Genomic DNA, 12,514 nt, shown 5'->3' on the forward strand with positions numbered 1-12,514 from the left:
TAAACATTGTTAAAAAAAACAAAAAAATATATATATATATATATATATATTATTTTTAATGTTTTTCATTTAATATTTAAATTTCATATTATTTCAGCTTCATTTCAGTTACCAAAATTGATTTTATTTGTTTTAGTTTTTGTTAAATAACAATATTAAGCTTATTTTTGCTAAATGTAACAAAAATATTTGTAATAAATGTAATAATTAATAACACTGCTGTTGACAGAGCTTATCTTGTATTAACTCTTCATTCATGTCCGTAGGAGCGAATAATACCTGTGGCGGTGAGGACACACGTCTTCTTGCATTCTTCTTCTGTCTGGAAGCGGTTCTCGTTGCCCTGACAGCCTCCGTACCAGAACTGAGCACAAGCGTTTGCCTGTTTGTCATAGTACCAGCGAATGACGTAGTCTCTACAGGAGCCCTGACTCAGACTGAGCAAACACAGAGGACCCAGAGGAGCCGATTCTGGGCGAAGAAGAGAAAGTAATATCACTAAACACTTTCAGAAAATAAAAACACATTTTTTATGTTTTTTATATTATAAAAGTATAATTTTAATATACTTTTAACCATTCAGAAAACCTACTATAAAACTAACTATATTTAACAATTCCGAAAACTTACTATATTCAATTTAATATTTAATATTGTCAATAGGTTTTAGAACCACTTGTATACAAAATTAATATTATATATTTTTATGATAAAATATTTTTTAGCCTATTGGTAATATTTAATATTGTCAATATTTATGTTTTATAGCAGCTTTTGTATAAAAACATTATTTTATATTATAGAAACATCATTTGTAACATTTAATAATTTGCAATATATAATATTTCCAGCCTATTGACAATATTCAATATCATCAATAATTTTGTGTAAGAACAGTTGTATAAAAAAAAAACTACCTTTTATCACTACAGGACGAGGCTTTGCATTCACATTCACTGAAGTAGAATGTGTTGATACTGATGATGATGATGATGTTGTTCCTGGCTGTACAGGTTGGACAGTCTTATTGACAACAGCAATAGTGCTTCCACTTTGAGTTTGTGTCTTAATGTCTAGATCCTCGCCTTCATAGTCATTCTCCACCTGCACAGAAGCAACAACACAGAATCAGACAGCGGTCTGGTTCAAATCAGTCTGCATTAGTCTAGCGTGCATAAGAAATTCACAGTAAGTTAGTTGTGTTGCTTGACCTGTGCTTTGAGAGGGCCGGGGTTGATGGGAAGAGGTATGCCGTGTCCTTTGCCTCTAGAGTGAGTCTGAGATCTGTCCAGTGAAATCTCCTGAAATCTGTTCCCGTAAACATTATTCCTGTATGAAGAAACATCCTCTTGGCCGTTACCGTAGCCGTATCCGTTGAAGCCGTTGGTAATCCGGTTGAAGTAAAGGGCCCCGTTCTCATCCTCACAGAACTGGCTGACCAGCTTAGACTCCAGAGCTGCATGATGAGACCAAACACAGAGCAAGATGCAATTATATAACTTGAACTTTACATCTTTGCAGTTAGGATTATTCATTATGATCTTGCTGGTGATACAAAATTAAGCAGCACTTTTGCAGTGATTTTTCATTAAAAAAATTTATTTGGCCAGTCTTAAAGAGTGTATTATTATTATTATTATGAGTTAAGACTTGTTTAAAGATGTTTAAATAGTGTCTCTGATTTAAGTTCAGTCTGAAAAATAGTTAAAATTGGTAAAACTGATTCATTTTAGGGAATCTGTTCAAATTGTCCATTTCTTTTCAATTAACCGATTCAGAACTCAAACATGGGTCAAGGTCAAGTTTATTTATATAGCACCTTAAAAGCAACGAGTGCTGACCAAGGTGCTGCACAACCAAAACATCAGAAAAATCAACTAACAAAAGCATTAAGACAATATAATATTTGAAATCATTAAATAATACAATAAGTAATGCAAGACATCACCAAACAAAGAAACAAAACAAAAAAGTATTTTCAAGTTAAGCAAAAGCCTGAGTTTTAAGAGATGATTTAAAAGAAGATAACGTAGGGGATGATCTGATGGATAAAGGCAAAGAGTTCCAGAGTGTAGGACCAAGAACTGAAAAAGCTCTGTTCCCTTTAAACTAGATTTTGGGACAATCAATAACTTCTGAGAAGACGACCTAAGCATTCTCACAGGAGAATAGAAATGGAGAAGATCTGAAATGTAAATTGGGGCAAGACCATGAAGTGCTTTTAAAAACAAAAACTAAAACCTTAAAATCAACTCTGAATTTAACCGGTAACCAGTGAAGTGAAGCTAACACAGGGGTAATATGCTCCCTCTTTTTTGTCCCTGTCAAAATTCGAGCAGCAGCATTTCAATTCAGGATCAAAAATAACTACCAGATTTTTAACCTTTTCATGGATGTTTTCTTCAAAAGGGCCCAGAGTAGGTCTTAAATTATCTAAATGGTGAGAAGGGCCAAACAATATAACATAAGTCTTTTTTTGATTCAACTGTAGGAAATTATTTTCCATCCAATTCTTGATGTCCTCTAAACAAGCCAGCAAGGAGGACACTGAATCAGAACCTGATTTTAGAGGAAAATAAAGCTGAGTGTCATCTGCATAAATGTTGTATGAAACTTTGAGACTCAAATATAAAACGAAGAGGGAGCAAATACAGGGAGAATAAAATTGGACCCAAAATAGAGCCCTGGGGTACTCCACAAGTGATGGGAACTGAGCCTGATGAAAATTCACCAATTTCCACCGAAAAGCTCCTATTTGTGAGATACGATGCAAACCAGTCTAATGCAGTACCACAAATGCCAACCTCAAGATTTAATCTTTTTAACAGGATGCGGTGATCTACTGTATCGAAAGCTGCGCTCAGGTCCAATAATAAGAGAATAGTACAGTTACCAGTGTCTGCAGATAGCAAGAGATCATTTACTACTCTTAAAAGAGCTGACTCGGTACTATGTTTTGCTCTAAAGCCAGACTGAAAAGGATCCAGAATATCGTTAGAATTTAGGTAGAGGGAAATCTGGTTGAATACAACCTTTTCCAAAACTTTGTGCAGAAATGGCAGTTTTGAAATAGGCCTATAATTATTTAATTCAGTGGGATCAAGATTTGTTTTTTTGAGTAAAGGCTGGACCACAGCATGTTTAAGACAGGAAGGGACAGTGCCTGTCTGTACAGAACCATTAATAATATTGAGTAAGCTAGGCAAAACAGAGGGCAGAACATCCTTCAGCAGCTTTGTAGGAACAACATCACAAGAACAAGTACAACAACATACTCATGACAGTCTCTGGGTGGCATTTTTTCATTTATTAAATTGTTAATATGTTAGTTAGTTTAGTTTATTGTCCTTTCGGAAATTCTTTTTGTATCTGTGGCAACTCTTCAGTGATCAACAACAATAATTAACAATACAAACATCAACAGGTTACAACACATCACAAATAACATGTAGGTATATATGTATATGTGTGTATATGTGTGTATATGTATTGTTAAATGGGTGTATGCGCACAAAAATAGTTAAATACAGAAAACGTGATGTTTTTTTAAAACTAGATACCTTTTTAAAAATAACTTTTGCTGTATTTTAACTCTTGCATTAAACATTTTCAAAATAATTGGTGACAATGGCTGTTATAAAAAAATATATTTTTAATATAATTGTATTATATTTTTCAGCATTATATATTATATTATATTATATAGCAAATCAATTTTTGCTATTTATGTATGTATTTATTTTATATTATAAAAATATAATGTTTACCTTTTTTTTAGCCTAGTGACAATATTCAGTATTGTTAATACATTTTACATGTCTGAATGTATGAAATATATTTTTCTATATTATATTTATATTTAATACATTTTATTATTTTATATTGAAAAATAGTATTTTATATCAAATAGAATATTTTATTCTATTTTTCACCCTGTTGACAGTATTTATTGTCAATATTTGTTTTATGACAACTGTATGAAAATGCATTTTATATTATATATTTATATAATAATAATAACAATAATAATTTGTTATATTGCCCAGGCCTATATGCAAAAATAAATAAATAAACAAACAAACATCTCTGTGTGTATATAGGTTAATTTTCTTCCATGCTCACCTGGCAGTGTGTTGTAGTCATCAATGAGGAACATATGTTCACTGTCAGGGTCAGAAGCGATGAGGTTGAGCTCCCTCAGGAACTCAGCCTGTGTTGGGTCAGAGCTGTTCACGATTCCCAGCGCATACATCTCAATGTTCGCCACTTGAGCCTCGCGTACTGCCATATCCAGCTTAACAGGTTCTCTCTTATCCGTCTGTCCATCCGTAATGACAATGGCTACTTTTCTGACCCCGTTCCTGGCGCTGTAAAAGGCTTCTTGTGTGGCTTTGCGGATGGCAGTGCCAGTGTAGGTGCCCTCTCCCATGTAAGGCATGTTCCTGATCGCCTTCTTGACATCCTGCTTGGTCATATACCTGGCCAGGTTAAACTCCAGATGGACGTCCAAGCTGTAAAGAACCAGACCGATTCTCGTGGCATTGCGACCCACTGTGACGCGGTCCACTAAAGCTGTGACGAAGTCCTTGATGATCTCAAAGTTTTCCGGGCCCACGCTTTCAGAGCTGTCAATCACAAACACCAGCTCCATGGGCCTTTCCTTGCACTTAATACCACATCCTAGAAATATATGCAGTCATATCATGACACACCTGTTTTACTCATTATCAAATCATTTGTTTTGTCATATTTAAAGTGTACAACTCACCACAAATCTCCTTAACATGTAGGTATATATGTATATGTGTGTATATGTGTGTATATGTATTGTTAAATGGGTGTATGCGCACAAAAATAGTTAAATACAGAAAACGTGATGTTTTTTTAAAACTAGATACCTTTTTAAAAATAACTTTTGCTGTATTTTAACTCTTGCATTAAACATTTTCAAAATAATTGGTGACAATGGCTGTTATAAAAAAATATATTTTTAATATAATTGTATTATATTTTTCAGCATTATATATTATATTATATTATATAGCAAATCAATTTTTGCTATTTATGTATGTATTTATTTTATATTATAAAAATATAATGTTTACCTTTTTTTTAGCCTAGTGACAATATTCAGTATTGTTAATACATTTTACATGTCTGAATGTATGAAATATATTTTTCTATATTATATTTATATTTAATACATTTTATTATTTTATATTGAAAAATAGTATTTTATATCAAATAGAATATTTTATTCTATTTTTCACCCTGTTGACAGTATTTATTGTCAATATTTGTTTTATGACAACTGTATGAAAATGCATTTTATATTATATATTTATATAATAATAATAACAATAATAATTTGTTATATTGCCCAGGCCTATATGCAAAAATAAATAAATAAACAAACAAACATCTCTGTGTGTATATAGGTTAATTTTCTTCCATGCTCACCTGGCAGTGTGTTGTAGTCATCAATGAGGAACATATGTTCACTGTCAGGGTCAGAAGCGATGAGGTTGAGCTCCCTCAGGAACTCAGCCTGTGTTGGGTCAGAGCTGTTCACGATTCCCAGCGCATACATCTCAATGTTCGCCACTTGAGCCTCGCGTACTGCCATATCCAGCTTAACAGGTTCTCTCTTATCCGTCTGTCCATCCGTAATGACAATGGCTACTTTTCTGACCCCGTTCCTGGCGCTATAAAAGGCTTCTTGTGTGGCTTTGCGGATGGCAGTGCCAGTGTAGGTGCCCTCTCCCATGTAAGGCATGTTCCTGATCGCCTTCTTGACATCCTGCTTGGTCATATACCTGGCCAGGTTAAACTCCAGATGGACGTCCAAGCTGTAAAGAACCAGACCGATTCTCGTGGCATTGCGACCCACTGTGACGCGGTCCACTAAAGCTGTGACGAAGTCCTTGATGATCTCAAAGTTTTCCGGGCCCACGCTTTCAGAGCTGTCAATCACAAACACCAGCTCCATGGGCCTTTCCTTGCACTTAATACCACATCCTAGAAATATATGCGGTCATATCATGACACACCTGTTTTACTCATTATCAAATCATTTGTTTTGTCATATTTAAAGTGTACAACTCACCACAAATCTCCTTAATCAGCTTGATTATGTCTTCTCTCTGAAACATAATAAAAAAATGACTGAATTTGCTAATATTTACAGTGCATACGTTTGCATAGTTTTCCTAAAATGAACACATTAATCAGCTTGATTATGTATTGTCTCTGAAAAATAATTAAACAATTACTGTATTTGCAAATATTTGCAATGCATATGATTGCATAGTTTTCCTAAAATTAACTCCTTAATCAGCTTGATTGTCTTCTCTTTGATAAAACATTGAAAAATGACTGAATTTGCTAATATTTACAATGCATATGTTTGCATAGTTTTCCTAAATTAACTCATTATTATAATGCATATGGTTGCATACTAAAATGTATTCATTAATCACCTTGATTATGTCTTCTCTCTGAAAAATCATTGAAAAATGACTGAAATTACCAGTATTTGCACTGCATATGGATGCATAGATTTCCTAAAATTAACTCCTTAAACAGCTTGATTTTCTTCTCTTCAAAAAATCATTAAAAAATACTAAATTGGCTAATATTTACAATGCATATAATTGCATAGTGCATATGGTTGCATACTAAAATGTAATCATTAATCACCTTGATTATGTCTTCTCTCTGAAAAATCATTGAAAAATGACTGAATTTGCACTGCATATGGATGCATAGATTTCCTAAAATTAACTCCTTAAACAGCTTGATTTTCTTCTCTTCAAAAAATCATTAAAAAATACTAAATTGGCTAATATTTACAATGCATATAATTGCATAGCCTTTTCTGAAATTATCTCCTTAATTGGCTTGATAATGCCTTCTCTCTAAAAAAAAAAAAATTTTAAAAATGACAGAATTTTAAATATTTGCAATGCATATGGTTGCACAGTTTTTCAAAAAGTAACTCAAAATACAGCTGAAAAGATGTAATTAAAAAATGACAGAATTTTAAATATTTGCAATGCATATGGTTGCACAGTTTTTCAAAAAGTAACTCAAAATACAGCTGAAAAGATGCAAATGTATTAGATCTTACCGTGAGCCCTTGTTCGCCCTTGATTCCTGCTCTTCCCTAAAGGGAGAGATTAAAACACTCATGTTGTACAATGTGATTTAGTATTCACACTTAAAACTCCGTCTGCTTTTACACAAAAGATGGTTTATAGTAACTAAATTAACTCACAGCTAGTCCTGGAGTCCCTGGGTCACCCATGTCACCTCTCATTCCTTTGAAGCCCCTCTCGCCCTGCAAACCACGATCGCCCTGCAGGACAGAGAGATTTACAGATGAATTAAAGGATTCATATCATACATTTTTACTAATAATTTTTCTTCCTGAAGTCGAGTTCAATTGAGTCATTTCTTGCTATTGTGCCTCTAAGACATCTATGTAAATGCCCTCTACACACGTAATATGTGATACAGAGTGCTTCTCTTATTTACAAGCTGCATGTTTGCTGCCGAGTCTTTATGTTGCTAGTATGATCTAAACCAAAGTCTTACCTTGGAGCCTGGAAGTCCCTCTCCTGATGGGCCCCTCGGCCCTGTCACTCCAGGAGCCCCCTGATCACCCTGATGGATTTAACAAACAAGTTTATTTTGTGACCTGGTCATCGTGACTTGAACACAATGCTATGGTGCATTAGAGCTATGCGGTATTTTGAATATTCATGATTTCATGATATATATCTGATATGAAATCTATCTATTTATATATATATATATATGTATAGTATAGTATAGTATAGTCCACCCCCCAAGAAATAAAAATTCTGTCATTATTTATTCACTCTAATGTTGTTCCAAACCTGTATGACTTTCTTTGTTCTGCAGAACCTACAAGAAATTTCAACAGTTTCGGTTTCCATTGACTTCCATTATATGGATAAGATATACAATGGAAGTCAAAGGCAATCGAAACTGTTTGGTCACCAACATTCTTCAAAATATGTATTTTTTTGTGTTCTCTAGAAGGAAAGCAGTCATACAGGTTTGGAAGGACATGCGAGTGAACAAATAATGACAGAATATTAATTTTTGGGTGTACTATCCTTTTAAAAACAATGTCTTGGTCATTTTTTAAGTACATTTTCAATTGTTTGGCTGACATTATGAAAACAAAACACCTTTTTTAAAGTGTAAATACAGAATTATCCAGACTAAATGTGAAGAATATATAATTTTAGCTATATCGCCCCACCCTATATTGCAGGTAGTTGATGGTTAACCTACTTTGGGTCCCTGAATGCCTTCCCCTGGGGGTCCTTGTGGTCCTGGAGGACCTGGTCTTCCCATGTTGCCCTGAAACAGCAAGACAGCTGAATTAATATGGGAGGAACAGACAGCTTGTCTTCCTCAATCCCCACAGCAACACAGACAGACTCCCTGTGCATGCTGTTCAGAGCTCTTGTTCTGGACGTGTGGGGCGTTCAGTATCACAGTCTCATTACTGTAGTCAGAGAGATTCCCGGGAGAGTTTATATCAGATGACATGAATATCAATCTTACCAGTGGTCCCTGCAATCCTTCACCAGGTGGTCCTGGCAAACCAGGCAAACCCCTGAATCCGACGTCTCCCTGAAATGAAAGTGAAGTTTTACCAAAAGCACCATTTAAATTTATTCCAACTGTGCAGGACATTTGAATGTTTCCATCATATATGACTTAATACATTGAACTCAGTATTTCTATAATAACTGCCACTCAATCATTAGTCTGCTTTCTTTTATCACAATAACACACTTAAGTATGAATTTTTATTTCACTACTTAGAAAGTTAAGTTCTATTTGTAGAAGTTAAAATAAAATAAAATGTAAATTGTATTTTTATTATTATTTACTTTTTTATTATATGATATAAAATAAGGTAATATTTTCTCTAATATAAATGTTTTTAAACAAAACATTTTTAGGAATATTGTTTTAATTCATAATCCATTTTTACATTTTTTTTCTATCACTTTACATCCTGTTACATCCATTTTACTACCAAAATCATTCACCAGGAAATTACATAATTTTTAAGTGTACTCAACAACACAAAGCTCAGTAATAGTAATAGTAAAGTTCTGTGATGTTTTGTGCTACAAACTCTGAAACAGTTGGTCATGATTGATACATTTACAGAAATCAGCATGAAAGTATTAGCATTTCAAAGGATGGTTAAAAAAAATAATACACAATTAACTTCAGTCCCTCACAGAGCAATGACCAATTTAAGCTCTTTACTTCCATTCTGTTCATTTCCATGTAGATAATTGTGTAGACTTTGTGTAAATAATCAAGCCATATTGAATGAAGCTGAAGTGCCTTAACACATTTCTGAAAGCCACAATTGACCCTCCTATATCATCATAAATACATGAAGTGGTAACTTCACCTTTGGTCCAGGAACACCAATGCCTTCAGGGCCGGGCTCACCTGGTGGTCCTGGTAAACCAGACAGACCCTGTGTAAAATAAACACACACGCTCAAATACCCAGCAACAAACCTGATTAATGGGAATTGTGATAAAAATGACTGAAAATGTTAAGTGAAGTATGGGCATGCAGTGATGTTATATGGAAATAGGGATGTAAGAAGTTGCTTACCACTGGACCAGGAAATCCTTCACCTTTAGGTCCAAATGGTCCGGGCGGTCCTGGGTTACCTCGATCACCCTAAATGTGATAAGGAAGGACTATAACTTCATATATACTGGTTAAATGTTTGGAATAATTATGATATTTTAAAATGTTTTTAAAAGGAGTCTTTGCTCACCAAGGCTGCATTTTTAAATTAAAAATACAGTAAAAACAGTAATACTGTGAAATATTATTATAATTTAAAGCATATTAAAAGAAAAGAAAGCAGCAAAAACTGGTGTTGACACTGATAATACTAAGAAACATTATTAATATTTGAGCATTCATAATAATCAATAATAACTGAGCAGCAACTCAGCATATTAGAATGATTTCTGAAGGATCATGTGACACTGAAGACTGGAGTAATGATGCTGAAAATTCAGCTTTGCATCACAAGAATAAATTACTAACAAATAAAATACTTAAACATTTTTTTTTTTAAATATTCAAATAGAAATCAGTTTTTTTTTATTGTAATAATATTTCACATTATTATTATTATTATTATTATTATTATTATTATTAAAATATTCAAATAGAAATCAGTTTTTTTTAATTGTAATAATATTTCACATTATTATTATTATTATTATTATTGTCTGATCAAAAAAATGTTGCCTTGGTGAGTATAAGAGACTTGTTTCAAAAACATTAAAATTATCCCAATTGTCTATATAAAATGTTTGCTGTTTCATGATTAGCATAAACAAAATGTCTCGTTATAAATACATTTCTTTCAAAAACATGTTTTTAAAAAAACTCTAAATTATTCCACACTTTTGACCAGTAAAAAAAAAAGCTATATAGAGCTGCTTTATGATTAGCATAGTCAAAATCTCTTATTTCAGTATTTTTTTTCACAATCATTACAAAACATGATCAAATCTGAATTATTCCACACTTTTGATCAGTTATATACATATTGCTCAATCAAACTCCCTTATTCCTTTTACTCATTTTCTTCATTGTTCTACAGGTTAAAAAGTCCCACCCACCTTTGGACCAGGCAAACCGTAACCAGTCTCTCCAATCGGTCCGGGAGGACCAGCGGCACCCACATCACCCTGAAGACATGAGAAGATGAGGTCATACCATTACTTCTTAAATACTTGCATCGTTGCATTGGTGGTAAAAATTAAGCTTTGACAGTTTAGCAAAAGGTTTTGCACAAATTAGCCAAAAAGACAGTGGTGCAGGGTGTGCGATATACACTCACCGGCCACTTTATTAGGTACACCTTTTCAATTGCTTGGTAACACAAATGACCATGGAATGGTTGTTGGTGCCAGACGGGCTGGTCTGAGTATTTCAAAAACTGCTGATCTACTGGGATTTTCACGCACAACCATCTCTAGGGTTTACAGAGAATGGTCCGAAAAAGAGAAAATATCCAGTGGGATACTGCTACAGCAGCAAAAGACCACACCGTGTGCCGCTCCTGTCAGCTAAGAACAGGAAACAGAGGCTACAATTCGCACAGGCTCACCAAAATTGGACAATAGAAGATTGGAAAAACGTTGCCTGGTCTGATGAGTCTCGATTTCTGCTGCGACATTCAGATGGTAGGGTCAGAATTTGGCGTAAAGAACATGAAAGCATGGATCCATCCTGCCTTGTCTCAACGGTTCAGGCTGGTGGTGGTGGTGTAATGGTGTGGGGGATATTTTCTTGGCACACTTTGGGCCCCTTAGAACCAATTGAGCATCGTTTAAACGCCACCGCCTACCTGAGTATTGTTGCTGACCATGTCCATCCCTTTATGACTACAGTGTACCCATCTTCAGATGGCTACTTCCAGCAGGATAATGCACCATGTCACAAAGCTCAAATCATCTCAGACTGGTTTCTTGAACATGACAATGAGTTCACTTTACTCAAATGGCCTCCACAGTCACCAGATCTCAATCCAATAGAGCACCTTTGGGATGTGGTGGAACGGGAGATTCGCATCATGGATGTACAGCCGACAAATCTGCAGCAACTGCGTGATGCTATCATGTCAACATGGACCAAAATCTCTGAGGAATGTTTCCAACACCTTGTTGAATCTATGCCACGAAGAATTAAGGCAGTTTTGAAGGCAAAAGGCGGTCCAACCCGGTACTAGCAAGGTGTACCTAATAAAGTGGCCAGTGAGTGTATATATATATATATCCGGTACTAGCAAGGTGTACCTAATAAAGTGGCCAGTATGTGTATATCGTCTGTGATAATAACGTAATTGTTGTTTTAACGATGTGTGATTTGACATTATCAGTATTTTGCCAAAAACCAAACAAAACACTCCTACAGAGTGCCTTGAAGTCTAGTAGATAGAATAACGTTAGTGCGCGCGCGCATTTAGAGTGCGTTCTTTTACTGCGTGATTCAGTCTGTTAAAATGCATTCAGAATTATCACAATTTATTTGGCCAGAAAATTTATATATTTATATCATTTCATATAGTAAATCAATATCACACAAAGAGTGTCGTTTTTTTCTCCAAAAATCAGCATGATTACATATAGATTTTTTTTTTAAAACAGTTCAACAAACAAAAAGTTAATTAAGAGCCTTGCGTTTTAGACAACATATCGCCTGTTTTTGCTCTTTCGACAACAAAAATAATTCCAAACACAGCCAACATAGCACAGTTTTGCGTCTGAGCAACGTGACGGTGTTTCGTTCAATTCAATTTCAAGTTCCTGAATGAATCAACCGTTTTAATGATTCGGTTCAATCGCAATGACTCACTTATTAACAGTGACTTGCTGACACCTACTGGCGGTTTTAATTTCACATTTAAGTATCTTTT

At 34.5% G+C, this 12,514-nt stretch overlaps 1 protein-coding gene across 1 annotated transcript in view; it reads right to left on the bottom strand.

Annotated features, from left to right (window-relative positions):
• The window catches only part of LOC107744832 (collagen alpha-1(XXVIII) chain-like), a 34,484-nt gene that overhangs the window by 943 nt on the left and 21,027 nt on the right, over positions 1 to 12,514 (bottom strand). The window contains exons 19-31 of the mRNA XM_016558654.1: positions 10,716 to 10,784; positions 9,685 to 9,753; positions 9,473 to 9,541; positions 8,602 to 8,670; positions 8,326 to 8,394; positions 7,597 to 7,665; positions 7,277 to 7,357; positions 7,130 to 7,165; positions 6,107 to 6,143; positions 5,461 to 6,018; positions 1,212 to 1,456; positions 918 to 1,104; positions 280 to 471 (exon numbers count right to left, since the gene is read on the bottom strand). Coding sequence (XP_016414140.1) covers positions 280 to 471; positions 918 to 1,104; positions 1,212 to 1,456; positions 5,461 to 6,018; positions 6,107 to 6,143; positions 7,130 to 7,165; positions 7,277 to 7,357; positions 7,597 to 7,665; positions 8,326 to 8,394; positions 8,602 to 8,670; positions 9,473 to 9,541; positions 9,685 to 9,753; positions 10,716 to 10,784 — 1,750 coding nt within the window. The remainder of the gene's footprint in view (positions 1 to 279; positions 472 to 917; positions 1,105 to 1,211; positions 1,457 to 5,460; positions 6,019 to 6,106; positions 6,144 to 7,129; positions 7,166 to 7,276; positions 7,358 to 7,596; positions 7,666 to 8,325; positions 8,395 to 8,601; positions 8,671 to 9,472; positions 9,542 to 9,684; positions 9,754 to 10,715; positions 10,785 to 12,514) is intronic.

The sequence above is a fragment of the Sinocyclocheilus rhinocerous genome, unplaced genomic scaffold, assembly GCF_001515625.1.
Source record: "Sinocyclocheilus rhinocerous isolate Xijiao unplaced genomic scaffold, SAMN03320098_v1.1 scaffold528, whole genome shotgun sequence".
Classification (NCBI taxonomy): domain Eukaryota; kingdom Metazoa; phylum Chordata; class Actinopteri; order Cypriniformes; family Cyprinidae; genus Sinocyclocheilus; species Sinocyclocheilus rhinocerous.